Source organism: Leucopleurus acutus, assembly GCF_964270905.1.
Source record: "Leucopleurus acutus genome assembly, chromosome: 10".
Classification (NCBI taxonomy): domain Eukaryota; kingdom Metazoa; phylum Chordata; class Mammalia; order Artiodactyla; family Delphinidae; genus Leucopleurus; species Leucopleurus acutus.
The window spans coordinates 72,196,964-72,216,421 of NC_139153.1; the positions used below are offsets into that span (position 1 = coordinate 72,196,964).

The window sequence follows — 19,458 nt, forward strand, 5'->3', positions numbered from 1 at the left end:
GCGCCCCAACAAAACCAGTTTCCACCGCCGCAGGCGCGGCGTGTTTACAAAGTCGCCGCCGCGCCGCCAATCCCGAGTTTAAAGCTGGGCAGGAAGTGGGGAAGAGGGGGCGGGGGAGACAAAGGGGCTGGGTGCTCCGCTCAGCTAAGGTTTGGGCCCCGACTCCTCCCGGCGGCTCAGCCTGCGCAGCGACCCCAGCCCGCACATCCCGCTGCACGTTCCCCCGGTGAGGGGCGGGGGTGCCCCCCAGCCGCAGGTGCGCCCCGCGGGCAGGCGCGGCGCAGTTTTCCAGACATCTGCCTGTGAGCGTTTTCCACTCATCCACTCGCCTCTCAGGAAATAAATAACATTAGGCGCTGCTTCTTGACCTCTTACTCTCCGTCTGCACAGTGATAGACCCTTTGAGTGTATTAGCTCATTTTACCCCCTGCTATCCATCCCATCCCAGTTTCGCAAAAGACGAAACCGAGGCACAGTGAGATTAGGTAATGTGCCCGAAATCCCACAGCTGCCGAGTGCTGGGATTCAAACCCAGCTTCTGCGTCCTGCCAGACACCCGCAAACGGAGACGAATAGGCGTGGTGCACGACGGACTCCCATCCGGAGAGGCTGACCCGCGAGTAAACCGCAGAAAACCACATGCACCACGTTGACGCAACGGCCTGGGAGTAAGGCGGGCAAGGGACAGCCTCTTGCCGCCGGCGCTTCCCGGCTCGCCCGGCAAATACCTACGGAATAATACACGGCGAGAAGGCAGCGGGATGCGTTGGAACACCTGGATTGGGTGGCTGTTGGGATCTAGTTCCAAGTGGGCTGAGGGGCCGCCAGCACAAAACAAGGTTTCCCCAAATTTACCGCTCAGAAGAATCACCTGGAGGTTTTAAGAATACAGAATCCCAGACTCCTCCCCTAGAGAGTAAATGATGGGGACCCAGCGGGACCCAGGCAGAGGTTGCTATCAGGCACCTTTGGAGTGTTCCAGGGATGTGCTTTTTACGAAAAGCGACTTCATTTCAAAATAGGTGTAAAACCGAGAGCTCATTTTCCTGGCCACTTCCGGGGCTTACTGAACGCACCGCTCACAGAAGGCCAAGTGAGCGGGGTCACCCAACACACCCTCCCGACCCCGCTGGGCCTAGGAAAGCCCAGAGGGGCGCGTGTCGCCCCGCCCCCTAGCCGCTCCTCCCCGCCCGGTGACTACAAGCCCCATCCTGCCCTGCGCTCATGCACATTACGCCAGAGCAAGATGGCCGACGCGGCGGCCACTGCCGGGGCTGGCAGCTCCGGAACGGTAAGGGCGGGAGGCGCGAGGCCGAAGCCGAGAGAGTCGGGGCATTCTGTAACTTTCCCCTAGCCTGGGCTACAATCTTATACCCAGAAATCCAGCCCCACCATGAGCTCTAAGTGGAGGAGGGTCTTTCAGGTCGTACGTGACCCCCTTCTCGAGACTCGGCGGTTGCCTCCTGAGTTGGTGGACTTGTATACTGATTGGCCCGTTCTCTGTTGGGGGTTGGGAGCCCGGAACACCTCCTGATTGGTGCAACGAGGCCGCTTTCGCCTTCTTATTGGCTCGCTAAAGTTGGGAGGGATTCCCGTTTCAAAATACTTCCTACCTGTAGGTTCTCTACTTAGCATCATGTGTTGTTTGTTGTTTTAATTTTCCTCGTTAGCAAAGTGGTGTGGAGGTGGAAGGAACAAGAGAGAGGTCACTTTTTTTCCGGGAGATGGATATGAGTTCAATCCCATCGTGCGTGTTTCTTCAGCTATATATTCTGATAATCTGCTAAAATAGAAAGTAGAAAACAGCCGTTTTGTTATTGGAATTGTAAGTATTAGGTAGGCAGAAAGGCTGTCTCCGAATTTAGAGCCCCCGGGGTGCTCAGTTATTACTCATTTGGCCAAGAGCTGTAAGTCTAAACATCAGGGACTACTACATCTTATTAAGCACTAATAAATAAGTATTTAGCAAAAGAACCTTAGCTTGCCGTTGGCAGTATGTGAACTCTGTGATTGCATCCTTGTCCTCTGGATGAAAACGTTTTCTCTTTCTGGGCTGCTGATTCACAGAGATCAGGAAGTAAACAGTCCACTAACCCTGCTGATAACTACCATCTGGCCCGAAGGCGAACCCTGCAAGTGGTTGTGAGCTCCCTGCTGACAGAGGCAGGGTTTGAGAGTGCTGAGAAAGCATCTGTGGAAACATTGACAGAGATGCTGCAGAGCTGTAAGTACCAGGAAACAATAGGCCTTCCTCGAGTCAACCAAACATCTGTTCTGTGTCCTGCGTTGTGATAGTGTTAGAGAGAATTTAAGAAAAAGAAGAACATTGTTACGTGACTTACAGGCTTTAGAATCAGATAGACCTGGGTGTAGGTCATCACTCTGCCACCTAATAGCTTGGGTTAACCACTCAACCTCCTGAACCTCAATTGCCTCCTTTGTGAAAAGGAATAATAATTTGTACCTCCTGGAGTTTTGAGTATAAGTGAGATGTATATGTAAAACAGTCAAAGCTGGGAACGTTGTAAGCTCTCGATGACTTGTAGGTGCTGTTATTATTGCTGTTTGTTCTCTATGCTCAAAGAACTTACAGTTTCATTGGAGAGTCAGGATTAATTCCCGTGAAATAGATGCTGCACATTATATAATCAAATGCTATATTATGTGATACAAAGAGTGAGGGTGAATAAGTTTTAGAAAACGGAAAAAAGAAAAAAACACCCTTTTAAAAGGAAGTATCTTGAGGTTTAGGAGCCTGGAACGGTCTCACATAGGCTTGTGCATGTACACTGTATTTCCCTCTTTGGGCCTTTGGAGGGGAGGGGAGGATGGAATGAGGGTTGTGGGTGTTTAAGGTGTTTGAGGGCAGAATCAACCCTATGAATGGAAGTGAGAGAAAGGTTTAGGCAGAGAGAGAAGTTGAGCTGCAGTACAGGCCAAACAAAGAATTGGCCAACTCAGTGGGGTGCTCTGGAGCAACTATTGCCCATCAGAGTATCTGACATCAGTCCCCCAAAGCCCTGCCTTTGTAGTCTGGTCTTGATCAGTCACTAGATGTGGGCTGCCCCAGGAAGGCTGTGATCTGGGTTGAGGTGACTCTCTGCAGCTGTTGTTTGGAACTTCAAGATACCAAATGTTTTCCTAAAGCAGCCATCTCAAACCCCATTAGGCTCTTAAATATTGAGGACCCCAAGGAGTTTTGTATACATGGACTCTATATATAGAGATTTTTGTCACATTAGAAAATAAAACTGAGAACATTTTAAAACATAAGAATGCACAAGCACACATTCCATTATCCAGCAGAGCCACGATGTCATCATAGGTGACATAGCCTCCGGAAAACTGCATGAGAGAATGAGACTAAAAAAGTCAAAGGATGTCTCATTTTATTATGAAAATGGTTTTGACCTGTGGACCCAGCCCAGAAAAAGTCTCTTTTGTATGTAAAATTCACAATTTCAGAATTTTCCTGGAGCTGCCCATCCACCTCTGAAACCCACTCATGGAGCCCAGCTTCATGCTTCCCCTTTCCCCTGAAGGAGTTTAGCATGGCTGAAAAGAGGTTCATCTTCAGGTAGAAGAAACAAAAACTTGACAACCAGATAATAAGACCTTTTTTTTTTGTGGTGGCACAATGTACATATCATAAAATTACCATTTTAATTATTTTTCAGTGTACAATTCAGTAGTGTTAAATATACTCACAATGTTGTACAACCATCAGCATTATCCATTTCCACAACTTTTTCATCATTCTAAACAGAAACTGTATCCATCAATAGTAACTCCCCATTCCTCGTTCCTCCCAACTCCTGGTAACCCCTAATCAATTTTTTTGTCTCTATGAATTTTTTTTTTAAATAAATTTTATTTATTTAGCTGCGTTGGGTCTTTGTTTCTGTGCGAGGGCTTTCTCTAGTTGCAGCAAGCGGGGGCCACTCTTCATCGCGGTGCGTGGGGCTCTCACTGTCGTGGCCTCTCCTGTTGCGGAGCACAGGCTCCAGATGCGCAGGCTCAGTAGTTGTGGCTCACGGGCCCAGTTGCTCCACGGCATGTGGGATCTTCCCAGACCAGGGCTCGAACCCGTGTCCCCTGCATTGGCAGGCAGATTCTCAACCACTGCACCACCAGGGAAGCCCTGAATTTTTTTTTTCTAGATACCTCATATAAGTGGAATCTTAAAATATTTGACTGTCTGGCTTATTTCATTAGCATGATATTTTCAACGTTTATTCATGTTGTAGCTTGTATCAGAATGTCATTCCTTTTGAAGGCTGAATAATATTCCATTATATGGATAGACCACATTTTATGTGTCCATTCATCTGTGGATGGACACTGGGTTATTTCTACCTTTTGTCTACTGTGAATAGTGCTGCTATGAACATGGATGCACAAGTAGTGCTGCTATGAACATCATGCACTCTGTTTGAGTCCCTGTTTTCCCTTCACTTGGGCGGATATCTAGGAGTGGAATTGCTGGCTCATATGGCAATTCTGTGTTTAACTGTTTGGGAACTGAGAGTAAGACTTTCTGCCTTTGATCCTTTCCTAGACATTTCAGAAATTGGGAGGAGTGCCAAGTCTTACTGTGAGCACACAGCCAGGACGCAGCCCACACTGTCAGATATTGTGGTCACACTTGTCGAGATGGGTGAGTACACCTCCAGTTACCGTTTCTTCAGTGCAGCTGAGTTGGAGGCATGAGAGAGAGAGAGAGAGAGAGAGGAGTCCCCAGGAGGCAGCCCCCTCTCCTGAGCATTCTTAAATCCCCTCATGAGTCTCCTGGTTTGCTTTTTGCTTGAGAGAGTTATCAAAAGAGGGTTCCTCTGAGCCCCTTTAAGAGGCCTCCTAACTCCCTCTTCGGGGATTCTGCTGGAGCTTCTTTTGAGTGGCAGCAAAGCTCTTGTGTTGGGAGTTTAAACTATTTCACCACAGTATTACTTCCCCTTCCATGTTCAGTATCCAGTGGTCTGGGCAGTGATTTTTGTTCTCCTGTTTCTTAGGTTTCAATGTGGACACTCTCCCTGCTTATGCAAAACGGTCTCAGAGGATGGTCATCACTGCCCGTAAGTGACTCTGAACTGAGGTACTCAGGAGTGCTCAGTTAATGCTGGTGGAATGAATTGGTTGACTAGGGCAGGGATTGGTGTGTAGCTACTGCCTCGTTGCAGGCTCCCTTCCATTATTTGGGGCTACCTACCATGTAATCGTTATTTGGGCTAGTCAGATTAGGATGTGAAGTTCAGTCACCAGAAAGGTAAACCATCTCAATGCTACTTGAAAAATGTGAGCATGCTTGTTCTTCCTTAGATCAAGGGTCAGTAAACTATGGCCTGTAGGCCTAACGTGGTCCACCTCCTGTTTTGTAAATAAACTTTTGTTGGTACACAGCCAAGTTTACTTATTATCTATGGTTGTTTTCATGCAATAATGGCAGAGTTAAGTAGTTGTGACAGGCTGCACAGCTTGCAAAACCTAAAATATTTACCTCCTGTCCCTTTATACAAGAAGTCTGATGATCTCTGCCTTAGATACACTGAGTGCCATAAACTGAGTTGATTGGAGTAACTAGTTTGGGTTTGCAGGACCTCAGGAGAATTCACTAGATTTTTTTTTCCATCACTCCTTTCAGGCTGGCATCTTTTCCTTTTTGGCTGTGTTGGGTCTTTGTTACTGTGCACGGGCTTTCTCTAGTTGCGGCGAGCGGGGGCTAATCTTCGTTGTGGTGCATGGGCTTCTCATTGCGGTGGCTTCTCTTGCTGTGGAGCACGGGTTCTACGCGCGCGCGGGCTTCAATAGTTGCAGCACGACACAGGCTCAGTCGTTGTGGCTCGCGGGCTCTAGAGCGCAGGCTCAGTAGTTGTGGTGCCCGGGCTTAGTTGCTCCGCGGCACGTGGGATCTTCCCGGACCAGGGATAGAACCTGCGTCCCCTGCATTGGCAGGTGGATTCTTAACCACTGCACCACCAGGGAAGCCCAGCTGACATCGTTTTAAGATGCTCCTCTCAAAGTGGTAGTGAAAGGTGCCATTTTCAACCCCTCTTGCTCTCGTTGGCCCTCGCTTAACTTACCCTGGCTCCGTGTCTGTCTTTGTTACCTGGGTTCTTGAAAGGAGTTAGCAGCCCACCTAACTTCCTTAGGTCCTCAACCTGCTCTTTATGTGGTTAGCTTGTCTCAGCCCCGCACTCACCGCCCTAAGAGACATGCAGTCAGGATTGTTGTAGATGGGAATGTCACCCCAGGTCATGCCGTGCTGGGCGTTGTTGGGGGGCGGAGGTGCCTTTTCAGGTCCTCAGGCCATTAAAGGCCTTTTATTGGTAGAATTACAAAGTGCCTGTCGCATAGAACATTGAGGTCCAGGATTTACTTTGAGAAAAGGAGGGTGTGGGTAGAGACGCGAGGCCTTGGGTAGAAGAGTAACCGCCGGTGACTCTGTTGCAGCTCCAGTGACCAATCAGCCGGTGACCCCCAAGGCCCTCACTGCAGGACAGAACCGACCCCACCCGCCACACATCCCCAGCCATTTTCCCGAGTTCCCCGACCCCCACACCTACATCAAAACTCCGGTGAGTGACAAGGCCACCCTGGGGGCTATGACTGACGCAAAAGCAGACTCCATTTTCCTGGCTGTCAGGCTGGAGTCCAGAAGTTTGTTGGTCACAGGGTAGTTCAGAACTCACAATGTCGTTCCTCACTGGAAAACAATTTGGCAAAGGAGAATTATCTTCTCCAGTTTGCTGGCGAAAATATAGTTAATAAATGAACTGAAAGTGGCACCGTTTCGCCTGTCCCACAGAGGAACCTAGCCACGTAGAGAAGAGACACATTCCACAAAATGCTAGTAGTAATTCTTGGTGGGATTATAGGTAACTGTTGTTTTGTGTGTGCTTTTCTGGGTTTCCCAAATTTTCCATAATAGCTAAGAGTTATTTTTGAAATCAGGGAAAGAGTTACTTAAAACATACTTGGGGGAATTCCCTGGCAGTCCAGTGGTTAGGACTCCGTGCTTTCACTGCCGAGGGCCTGGGTTCAATCCCTGGTCTGGGAACTAAGATCCCACAAGCTGCATGGTGTGGCCCCCCAAAAAAAAACAAAAAATAAAACTTGGTAATATGAAATGGAACTTATCACAACTGTGAGCTCTGGGTCTGTGTGGGACAAGTCTAGTTGTCCTCCTTAGTTCAGATGTCCTCCGAACATGTCCTCCGTGTTCCAATTTGCCTTCTAGCGATTTCACCTTCCTTTGGGAAGGTACAGTGTGCATAGGAGTCCCCAGAGGCTCTTCTACTCGCTTCCTGTGTCCCCGCCTCCACACTGCGTCCCGGTGCAAATATGGCCACGATGCAGGGTTGGGGCAAGTCCTCCAGGAGATTTTTCCACACCTCAGGATACGGGGCAGAGGAGCAGGTGGTCAGCCACCATTGCAACGCAGCCATTGCTCTTGACCAGGATTTTCTGTATTAGTGTCCTAGGGCTGCTGTAAAGTGCCACAAACTCGGTTCCTCAGAAAAACAGAAGTGTATTATCTTGTAGTTCCAGAGGCTAGAAGTCCAAAATCAAGGTGTCGGCAGGCTCCCTGTGAAACCTTCGCCCAGCCTCAGGTGGCTTCTAGGCAGTTCGTGGCGCCCCTTGGCTTGTAGGTGCGTCACTCCAGTCTTCCTCTTCACATGGCCCTCTCTCTGTATCTCCGTCTTCACGTGGCCATTTCTTATAAGGACACCAGTCACATCGGATTCTTACCACCCTACTCATATGACCTCATGTTAACTGATTACATCTTGCAATGACCCTATTTCCAAATGAGATCATATTCTGGGGTCCTGGGGGTTAGGCCTTCCACACGTCTTTTTTTTAGGGGGCTATAATTCAACCCACAGCAGTCTCTAACTCTTTTGTAGCATATGTCTGTCAGTATAGTATTAAGCACATGCTTCAGTATTTGTTTGCTCATTTACGTGAATGTTATAATGTAACACAGTATTAAAACAATGTACGTTGAAAGATCATCTGACCCTTATTAAAGGTTCAGGAAACTGGTGCTCCTTTTTAGTGGCAGCCACGTTATAGCCTCAGCTTTTGTATTTTTTGAAATCTTGGTTTAATACCTGGTGGAATACGAAGTAGGAGGTCTGGTGCTAAGTTCAGTTTATTTTGATACTTTAACAGCTCTCATAGTTGAAAAAGGTACAGTACAAAGATAGGTGGGATCTTAGGCTGCCCTTAATAAATCATAAAATAATTTTTTTCATTCTCATCTACCAATTATTTGAAGACTTATGTTAAAATTTTCTTATTAAATTTCCAACTTTTTAAATGTCAAACGGTTATGTTAAAAATAATTGTAAGATCTTGCATTTTAATGTTTTTAACCAGCATGTTCAGAATCCTGTTAAATTCTTCATCTTGGGAAGACTTTAAACATGTCAGAAAGTTCTGTTGTCATGTTACACTGAGGGCCCCTGGGTGGTCCCCGGCAGGGCTTCCCTGGCAGGGCTTCCCCGGCAGGTGTGTGGGGCTGAGAATTGCCACTCTCCCTTCAGGATGTGTCTCTTATGCCTGAGTCCAGCTGTTGCTGGAGCTAAATGAAGGCCCGGGATCACGTAAATGTAAATGTTTGTATATTTCTTAACTTTTAAGATTCAAAGTAAATGTTAATCATAGTTATATTGTTTCTTTCTGCCCTTCCTCTGCCCTTGGGGATCTCTGCTCTCAGTGACGGTAGGGGTCATTTAAAGGGTGGGAGGACAGAGCAACAGCAAGGCAGGAACCCGAGGAGGGCAGTGTAGTCATTGGTATTTCTCTAGTGTCTTTGCTGTTCTCCCTTTAGACGTACCGTGAGCCTGTGTCGGACTACCAGGTCCTGCGGGAGAAGGCCGCGTCCCAGAGACGAGACGTGGAGCGGGCACTCACCCGTTTTATGGCCAAGACCGGCGAGACCCAGAGTCTTTTCAAAGATGACGTCAGCACGTTTCCCTGTGAGTGTCTCCCCTCTGTGGACCCTGGCTTGTCCTTTGAGATCATCGCCCCATCTTCCCTCTCTCTCAGTGTCATTGGAAAAAACGAATAAGCTTTGTCCTTGTCTTGTGGGACTTGTTCTTCATTTCTGGCTCCTTTTTCTAGGTCTTAAGGGCCTGTCCCTAACTGATGACTCCAAAACAGTAATGGCCTCTGTTGGGATTGGGCACTTGAAGTGCATTGAGTTGAGGTTACCTCGAGGGTGACTGAGCCCCAGGCATCAGAGAGGCTCATTTAGCAGAAGGGGCAGCCCTGGTGGTAGAAGGACCCTGGTGGCGGGGGGCAGGGCAGTTAAAGAACCTCTGCCAGACTTTGCCTTCACCAAGTCCTCTCACAGGACTCACCATATAATTTCTCATCTCAGCACTATCGTTTCACTGTGTGACCAAGTGTCTTCCTCTCCACAAGCCTCAGTGTTTCCAAAGGGGAGTGAGGGAGATTGGTTTAGATGATTCATTCAGTCAGCAAGCTCCTGTTGGATTCTCGCTGTGTGCCTTGGCCCGGAACCACAGCGGCTAAGTTATTAAGTCCAGACACTGTGCTACTCACCTTCCCTACGTTATCTCATGAACTCCTCGAGTGAGCCTCTGAGTTAGGAACTGTTACTTCCACCATTCCAGGAGCCAAGGCTTAGAGAGAAGAGAAATGAAGTAATTTGCCCAAGGTCACACGGAGAGTAGATAGCATTCAAACCTAGCTCTTTCTGTCTGCAGAACTCCACATCTGAGCCATGTTAAAAATAACCTTAGAGTGTCTCCTGATAATGACATTCTACCATGGAAGTGTGCACAGAGACTTTCTTTTTATTATTTATTTATTTATTTACTTACTTATTTATTTACTTGCTTACTTTTATTTGTTTATTTATTTAATGATTTCGCCTACTCAGCCTCGGTGCTTTTTGGAGGAATTGGGTCACTCATGTACCTGAAGTGCCCGCTAGCTCAGTGGATATACTTCCACGCAGAGAGTTCTCAAGTCTGCTGTTGGGACGTGAGTCCTTCAGGTTGAAGGGATCCACATCCCTGCTCTAGTAATGAGGCTGGGGGTTAACTGACCTGATGCTTTGCTAGGATTCAGCCCCAGTTCTCTCTGATTTTAGTGGTACTTGGTAAAAGTAGGCTGTGCAGTCATATTGCCCGAGTTCAAATCCCACTCCACCACTTCCGGTGTGCTTGAGGAGGTCACGTAACCTCTCCGGGCCTCAGGTTCCCCATCTGTAAAATGGGGTTGGTAATTGTACTTACTTAATAGGGTGGAGGCGAGAATTAAAGATAACACGTGAAGCCTGTAGGACACTGCCTGGCCTGTGCTAAGCGCTCGAGCGTGTTAGCCATCACTGTCATTCGCTGCTGCTCGCTGATCTGTCATAAGGCTCTCGGCCTCTCTTCCAACCCCCCAGTGATTGCTGCCAGGCCTTTCACCATCCCCTACCTGACCGCTCTTCTTCCGTCTGAGCTGGAGATGCAACAAATGGAGGAGACGGATTCCTCGGAGCAGGACGAGCAGACAGACACAGAGAACCTCCCTCTTCACATCAACACGGTGGGTCCTGCCTTCTGCCCGCTTCAGCACGCCCCCCGCAGTAGCCCATGCTGCTCTCTGCCTATCACCCTGGGGATTGGACAGGACCTACCTCAGGTCTCTGGCCCCATGTTAGGGACTTGCATGATGGGCCTGCGGTGATCCAATTGCGGCACGATCTCTAGCTCGAGGGATAAGTCTGTGTCCTGGGGATCCATTCATTCATTCAACAAATATTGAATGAGCACCTGCCAGAGTCAGGCAGGTGCCAGGTGCTAGGGAATTAGCAGGAGGCAAGATAGGCAAAATGTCCTTCCCTAAAGGAGCTAAGGAAAAGTGAGAAATTAGGAGATGGGAGTAGGTACGGGCCTGGGGGATGTGGTATTAGATTGGGTGACTGAGAAGATGACAGGTGAGTAAAGACCTGAAGGGAACAAGGCTCGCACGTATCTGGGAGTAGAGCGTTCCCCACAGAGGGAATAGCAGATGCGAAGGCCCTGAGGTGGGTGCTGTTGTGCTGAGGAATGGCAAGGCCATCAGGGTGGCCAGTGTGGCATGAGCAGAATGGGGGGGAGGAGAGCAGGGGACGAGGTCAGAGAGCTCCTGGGGAAGTCAGGTCTTAACGGTACGTAAGCACTTGGGCTTCTTGTCAGTACGATGGGAGCCCCTGGACATACTGAGCAGAGGAGGGTCTCGGGATCGGTGAGGTTGCTGGGTCGAGGGTGGACTACAGAGGGTGAGGGCAGAAGCAGACCGGTCGGGAGGCTGGTGCAAGAAGCTGAGAGATGGTGGTAGAGGTGAAGACACAGGTAGATTATTTGGTCAGATTCTAGATTATTTTCGGAGCAGAAGCGACTGATGGAGTGGATGTGAGAGAAAGAGAGTCAAAGATAAATGCAAGGGTTTTTTCCTGAACAACAGGCAAGATGGAAGTTCCCTCAGCCAAGACAGGCGAGACGGTTGGGTGGAACAGGTGTAGGGGGGAAGCCAGGAGTAGAGGTTTACACGAGGTAAGGTTGAGATGCTTATTAGACATACGGGTGGTGGGGTCAGGTAGGAAGGTGGATAGGCGCATTGGAGTTCAAGGAGCTTTTGGGCTCAGGAGATGCAAACCTGGGAGTCCTCGGCATGTAGATAGTGTTTAAACCACGAGACCAGGTGAGTGCCTAGGGGGCGAGTGAGGATAAAATAGAGAAGAGGTGCCAGGGCTGAGCCCTGGGGCTCTGCGCTGTTCAGAGGGTGAGGAGATGAGGAACCGGCCAAGAAGACGGAGAAGGCACAGCGGGAAAGGTGGTGGAACCGGGGAGGGGGTGTGTGTGGGGGGGCTGCGGCGTCCCGGAGGCCAAGGGAAGAAAGTGTTTCAGGGAGAAGAGGGTGATCAGCTGTGTCTGAAGCTGCAGTTAGTTCCAGTCATCTGAGGACTGAGATGTTGCCCATTAGATTTGGCAACAGGCATGCAGTTTGTGACCTTGACAATGGCAATTTCAGGAAGAATGAGAGCAAGTGAATTCAAAGAGAAAGAGAAGAGAGGAACTGGAGTCGGTGAGTGTGGACTTGTGTTGTCCGTTACAGTGGCCAGTAGCCACATGTGGCTATTTAAGTCTGAATTGATGTAAATTAAGTAAAACAAAAAAATTCAGTTCCTTGGTCACACCAGCCACATTTCAGTGGCCACCTGTGGCTCGTGGCTACCCACTGGGCAGCACAGATATGAACAGTTAAATCATCACAGAAAGTTCCATTAATGTAGACCATGGTTTCAAGGAAATTTGCTGTGAAGGGAAGGAGAGAAAATGGAGCGGTAACTAAAGGGGGAGAATTAAGGAGGTCAGAGAGGTGTTTTGTTTTTTATCTTTATTTTTAAATTTTATGTATTGATTTTTTTAGCCGCACCTTGCAGCTTGGGGGATCTTAGTTCCCCAACCAGGCATCAAACGTGGACCCCCCCACGGTGGAAACGTGGAGTCCTCACCACCGGACTGCCAGGGATGTCCCTTATTTGTTTTTTAAAATAAAAGAAATAACAGGATGTTTGTATGCTGATGAAAATGATCTGGTAAAGTTGATGCAGGAGAGAAAGAAACATTTTGGAATGATGATCTTTGGTGAGGGAGAGGGCATGGGATTTAGTGCCCAAAAGGAGGGGTTAGCCTTACTGTGGACATTTCAGAGCCAGGATAGGAGATAAAATGTGTGGGCACAGAGACAAAGGTCGGTGGGGAGGTGTGCTTGTTGAAACTGGTGGGTGTTCTTTTCTGGTTACGCTGTATTGTACTCAGCAAGTAAGAGGATAAGACCCGCTCTCGTTCCTGCATCAGGGGAGAAAGTGCCAAGTAGACTCACAGACCTGCTGAAGCTCTGATGCCTTTAAAGCTTACAGGACCCTAAGAGTCAGGTTACCACATTCACCCATCCTTTAAGGTTGGCCCTGGCTTTTAAGCAAGGGATGGCTCAGTGATTGTAGCTGGACTGAGGGTTCCTCGTGTTCTCTGAGGTGTGAGGCCCCAGGATGCAGGTGCAGAGTGCCAGTGCTGACTCTAGTATTTGCTGAAGGTCTCCCGTGCCTGAACACACATTTCTTTAATGTTGAATTATTCCTTTCAGAATTAGGGCTGGGAGCCCATGGCTCTGCATAGAGCAGAGGAGCTTTGTTATTCTACACTTCTGTTTTGGACTCAGTTAATTTGGTCTGAGATATGGTGATTGTGGCACAGACTAAGATGAGGTTCACCTTATGAGAAGGCGGAGTCTTCTAAACAAACGTCACTGTCCCTTTATAAGTACAAAGCAGCTAAAGGGCTTGCAGATGTGTTATCTAAAACTCCGGGTAATGTAATGACATAGGTGAGGTCATGGCGGTGAGTGAACCGAGGCTGAAAGGATGCCAGGAACTGCCTGAGGCCAAGCCAGACAGGAAGATTAGAAAGATCTGAGCCTCAGAGTCAGACTGGCCTGGCCTCAGATCCAGACCAGGGTACTTTCCAGCTCATGACCCAGCATCTGAGTCTGTTTCCTCACAAATGCAAATAGGAGTAGGAACACCTACCTCAAGGGGAAGTGAGGAGCCTGAGATAAAATGAGCTCATCCATATCAGGTGCCTGGCACATGGCCGCTCATGGTACCCACTGCCCCCCTCCCCCTGCCCCTGCTGTATGACCATATGCTCTTCTGTACAAAATAAATAAATAAAAAGACTTCAAGAAAAGGATTCCAGCAACAATTTATGACAGTCAGTTGGGCTTGTTATTTCGTTGGACTGGCAAATACAATCATATGTTTAAGACTCAGAATGTATGAAAAGATATATGGTGACAGTCTTTCACCTGTCCTTGTTCCCTGTCATCCATTTTCCCTCCTACAAAGCAACCAGTGTCACCAGTCTCTTGTGAATCCTTCTAGAGATGTTTTTTAATTGTTATTTTAAGCACAAACAGTTCTTTCCCCTTGCTTGCTTTCTTTGTGGCGATATCTCGGTGGTCGTTGCACGCTGTATGTGAGGACCTGCTTCATCCCTCCGCATAGCTTCTTCCTGTTGCATTGTGTGGACTTAGTGAGCCAGTCCCCTGTGGATGTTTACGTTGTTTTCTGTCATTAGCATTTACAGACATTGTTACGGGAAGTTCAATAACTGGTGTTTTAAATTGTTCTTTTATCTATCAAGGTCACAGCTGTCAAGGACTGTTGCTAGGTAGTTACTTTGTTTAACTTGGTTCTGGTTACTCCATCTAGGAACATGAAGGGGCTATTCATTTTGTTTATTTATTTATTGGCCACACTGCGCAGCACGTGGGATCTTAGTTCCCTGACCAAGGATCAAACCTGCGCCCCCGGCAGTGGAAGCGTGGAGTCTTAACCACTGGACCGCCAGGGAAGTCCCAGGGCTATTCATTTTAAATTGGCGTATCAGAGGATTCTTTTCTCATACATTTCAACGAGCTGCCTTCTGCAGGCAACCCCAGTGTCTCAACTTTTACTCTTTTCTGAACAGTGTACCATTCATGTCCTCAGCAAGTGTTTGTTTAGTACCTGGTAAGTGCCAGATACTGTTGTGAGTGCTTGGGACACATCAGTGACCAGAACAAAGACAACAGCTGCATCTCGGGAGCCCGTGTGTTGGCAGTGGGGGAATGACCATAGACGTAATACATAAATGCATCACTATATAGTATGTAAAAGATGAAAGTGCTACGGGGGGAAAACTGAGTAGGGGAGGATCCAGGGTAAAGGGTGGAGGTTTCAGTTTTAAATAGGGTGCTCAGGGTACACATCACAGAGAAGGTGACGTCTGAGCAGAGTCTTGAAGGAGGTGAGGGAGTGAGCCATGTGGATCTCTGGGGAAGAGTGCCCTGGAAAGGGAACAGCCAGTGCAAAGGCCCTGGGGAATAGCACAAAGGAGAGTAGAGGTGTGACTGAGGAAGGTGGGGCCGGGGGAGGGGAGGGAGAGGTTAGATCAGGCGGGGCCTTGTGAGCAGTTTTAAGAACTGTCTTTTCATTGGATGAAGTGGGAGTCCTGGGAGGGTGTGGAGCAGAGGAGAGGCAGGTCTGAACTTCTCCAAGGAGCACTGGCTGCGCTGGTGAGAATGGGACAGGCAGAGGAGGGACTGTGGCGGGAAGCCAGTTAGGAGGCTGTTGTCCATCTGGGTAAGAGACACTGGTAGGTCCTACCAGGTGGGTCGCGGAAGAGATAGTGGAAGTGGTCAGATTCTGCCTGTATTTGGAAGATAAGGCCAAGAAGTTTTCCTAACAGATTGGCTGTGGGATGCCAGAGAAAGAAAGCAAGCAGGAGTGACTGCAGAGTTTTGGACTTGGACAGCTGGGAGGACAGGACGGGAAGACAGTGGGAGAAGCTGTTTGTGCTCGTGGTTTAGTTTTAGGCACGTTGAATTTGAGATGCCTGCTTGCCTGCCACGTGGAGATGGCGGGTGGTTGAGCGACAGTGGCCGTGCAGGCCTGGAGGTCAAGGGAGATGTGAGGGCTGGGGAGGTTCAAGTGGGGGATGCTGCCGTGGAAGTGGTGGTAGAAGCTGTGAGGCTGGATGCAGTCACCCAGGGCGCATGGGGTGCATGAGGGGCGTGCATGAGGAGCGTGCCCTGAGTCTGGCCTTTCCCGGCCCAGGTCGCTCCTGACAGACCTTTCTACTCCCACCTGTTTTTACAAATCTCAGTCGTTTTAGTACTTTACTTCTTTTGTCTACTCCTCCTGTCCCTCCCCATCTCAAGGCTCCCTGTCCCCAAAGACAGCAAAGAAAGTGGCATTTCCAGAAGCTCTCCTTGGGCGTAGAGAAGCCTGTTGTCCCATGACTCGTGCCCCAAGTCCTGGCCTCATGCGGCATAGCGAGCTGAGTGGGAGGAGCCTCCAGCAGTGATCCCAGGGCACCCCTGACTGGGTCCCCTCCACCCTAATCATCTCAGGAAGCACTTAAGGCACAGTTGAACTTCCAGTAACTTTGAAGGTTGGGCGTTTCCTGTAGAGAGATGAGAGGAGGGAGGTAGGGGTGAGCTACTAAACCGAGCTGTTAAGAACTTCAGAAAGGTCAGAGCCTGGTATCCAAAGCAGGTCTGGGTGTGGTCAGACGTTGTGTCCGGCACCTAGTCTGGCACGAGCCAGCCAGGCTGATCTTGGGGTACTCGCTTTCAAGAGAGCCTCCGGGAGGTCCACAGTGACTCTGGTGCCACCGGACTGGGTGTTGGAGAGGGAAGGCACAGGGGCCCTGGATGAACTGGGCCTCTGGGGAGAACAGGGCTGATGGGCAGTGAGAGGGCACGCAGCCGAACCTCAAAGTCATTGCTTTCTTTAGTCTCGTTGAGCCCAGACTGGCGCCGCCGTCCTAGGCCAGTGGTCCCTATGGGAGAGCCTTCCATCTGTCCACTGTCCCGCTGTCTTCTGACAGCATAATCTCCTGGTTGAGGTCAAGTCCTCTTTTGCCTCAAGTTACAGAACGGGAATCCCAGTGACAGAACCACTGGTCTGTCACCAGGGGGCGCAGCCCAACCAGCTGCTTCTGGTCCCTTATAGCCCCTTGGGCCTGAGCTGCTTCGTGTGATTTTTATCCCCTTCGCCTGCAGCTTCTGCTCATTTTAAAGAACTTGGAAAATAGAAGAGCGTGTAAAAAAGGAAAGGAGAATCAATCATCCATATTTCCAGAAGCCGTTTGTAAAACTTCTACATATTACTGTTTTCTGTGTCTACATCCCATTGTGATTTTTTTAAAAACTGTTTAACTGAGATCATATTGAATATATTCAAACTTACAAACTTTTCTCCAAAATCACTTTCCTCAAAAAACGCACAGCAAAAGGCCTGATCCCGGGGCTGCAGGTGGAGGTTTGGGATGATGTTCCTGTGTGGGTGCCCGCACGTGCTGCTTTGCCCTCATGGGAGCTCGCAGGGCTTGAGCAGTTTCTGGCCTCTGCTGGGATATGATCATTTGTACCATGTTGCAAGTACCAGATATTTGAGAATTTGCGGGAAAACCGATCATGATTTACGTGAGTTTTGGTCCGGGGGTGCCCTGTGCACATGATTTGTTCAGTCCTGTACCTCTCAGTCCTGCCGGGCATCGGGAGCCACTTCTCTTTTTCTTTGACTCCGCACAGGCTGGGCTTCCTCCCTGAAGCGTGTAAATTGTAGCCCCTGACTCTGCCCCTCCCAGTTCTCTGTTCCTTGTAAGTCCTGTCCCTGCCTCTGAAGAGGTTCAGGGTCTGGTGTTCTGTGTTCCACTGTGTCAAAGCTGGTGCTCTCGCCTTCCTCTGATAGCAGCCGCTGCCTGGCCTCCTTTCGTCTGGGGCAGAGAGAGGCACATTAGCCAAAAGGTGGTGCTTGGGCTTCTAATTTCTCAACGAAAGGGATGCTAACAGTAGTTCTTACCGTGGGCATGATCTCTTTCCTTATGCCATTTGGTATTTTGCTTTATTTCGGCTTTTGCTCAAAGGATGATTCTGGAGCCGAGAAGGAGAACACCTCTGTCCTGCAGCAGAACCCTTCCTTGTCGGGGAGCCGGAACGGGGAGGAGAACATCATCGATAACCCCTATCTGCGGCCTGTGAAGAAACCCAAGATCCGCAGGAAGAAGTGAGTTGGAGGCCAGGGTGCAGAGAGGCCTCCCTGGCCAACCGCGGTGGCCTTCTCTGCTCCTTGGCAGAAAAGAGAGGCTCACCGGTGGTTCTGAACCTTGGGGAGAGCTACTCTGATGAGAGGGGAATGTTTTCCCCTTTCCTCTCCGTCCTCATCTCCCGCATGTACCTTTTGTTGCATGGAGGTTGAGCATCCTGCAGCCCAGGGACCAACCCTCACAGCCCAGCAGTTGTTCCCCCGCAAGAAGGAGAGCAGCTGGGGCCCCCACCAGGCGGGCTGCATGGATTCCTCTTCTTTCTAGGTCCCTCTCATGAGCTGAGAAGGAAGCCTGCCTTGTAGAGAGACGCGGATGCCACCCTCCTGGGGGAGTTAAAGCCACTCGAGGGAAGAAGAGGGTGGCCGCCTCGGGGACAAGCCGAGGCTCTAGGGTGTGACCGGGCATGATTTTAATAGCAAACTCTCTATTAAGATTACCTGTTTTCACTGGATGTTTGGGTTGACGAAGATACGATGGTAACAATGAGGCTTTTTAAATCAGCCGGGCCATACCGTGGGGCACAGGAGCAGCCAGTGACTTCGTTTATAGTCATGGAACTTGATTCCTTGAAACCTGGGAGACCAGGGAAGGTGGCAGGAAAGAAAGGTCTCTTTGCCTGCTTTGCTCACTGCCGGAAAGACTTTGCTTAGTTTGTATTTCAGGATATCTTGACCCCTTTTATTGACTGATAGTTTGTGGCGCCTATTTTATCATCCTAGAACCTCCTTACTTCTCACCTCACCTGGGCTCCACGTGCCCCGTAGAGCTGATCGAAGGTGACTTTCCCTCCTTTAACATGTTGGAAACAGGAGGCCCACCCGTCGCAGCCTCAGTCTGGGGCCGGCAGGAGTCAGGAGGCATAAGCAGATGCGTGTGGAGTAGAATGAAAGGCAGTACTGACTCTCATCGGCATCTGATGAAAGCTCCCTAAAGCAGGGCAGCACCCTCTCCTGAGGGGTTTATCATTTACTGTCCCTCTGTGGACCATGTGCTTGGGAACAACCAAGTTGTGCCCCATCCTGGGAAAAGAGATTTTCTTTGACAAGAGCCTACATCAGTGGATATGTTACACTGTGATTTGATGGAGGAATCACTGGTTTTATGCAGTAGGAAAAGGATTTGCTGGGGGGGTGGGAGGTGGCGGGGATGAGATGTTGAAGGCCGGGCTTAGCCTCATGTTCTGAAAGCTGAGAAACCTGTTCGGTCTGCTGGAAGTTGGCATGGATGGAAGGCCACGTGCCCACCTTATGGCAGAAGTGGGCCAAGAAGAGCCTGCAGGTCTGAATCTGTCCAGCCTCTTTGCCTCTTTATCCTTGATGTGCCCTACAAACCAAAAAAGAAAGATGCTGGGCAAGCTGGTACCTTTTGACTGTTCTCCAAAGGAAGAGGTTTTAAAACCAATTTGGAGGAAGAGAAATGCCAGTGACACCTGGAGGTTAACATAGGGTAAAGGAGGAGAATCCTGGGTTAGTGTCCTAAGGTCCACACTGAGCTCTTCTGATACTCGGCTTCCACAGTCATCTCTTAACCTTCCGTCCTCTTGGTGAATTTGAAAACTCGAAAATCCTGGTGACTTGACAGCAGGCTCCACGCTCCTCTGGCCTCACTGTTCTCTCAGCATTTCATCCCACTGGCTGGAAGGAAAGTGCTGCTCGTCAGCACCTGAAGAGAGGATACTGAGTGAGAAAATCGGATTCCCCAGCTCTGCACCAAATAAGAGTTTTTCCGGTTTGTAGTGACCTGAGACTCCTCCAGTTGAAAGTAGCCAGATCGGGCCTCTGCTGACCCCCTCTGAGCTTGT

The 19,458-nt window shown here is 49.3% G+C and overlaps 1 protein-coding gene across 1 annotated transcript; it reads left to right on the forward strand.

The window, feature by feature from the left end:
- Positions 1-1,246: 1,246 nt before the first annotated feature.
- TAF8 (TATA-box binding protein associated factor 8) lies at positions 1,247-18,781 on the forward strand (the record flags this gene model as incomplete). The annotated part of the gene is made up of 9 exons (XM_082847302.1): positions 1,247-1,291; positions 2,068-2,224; positions 4,559-4,657; positions 5,010-5,072; positions 6,448-6,572; positions 8,834-8,981; positions 10,424-10,566; positions 17,478-17,617; positions 17,922-18,781. The coding sequence occupies 9 exons, from the start codon at positions 1,247-1,249 to the stop codon at positions 17,932-17,934; spliced, it is 933 nt and encodes a 310-aa protein (XP_082703428.1). The 3' UTR covers positions 17,935-18,781.
- Positions 18,782-19,458: the final 677 nt, after the last annotated feature.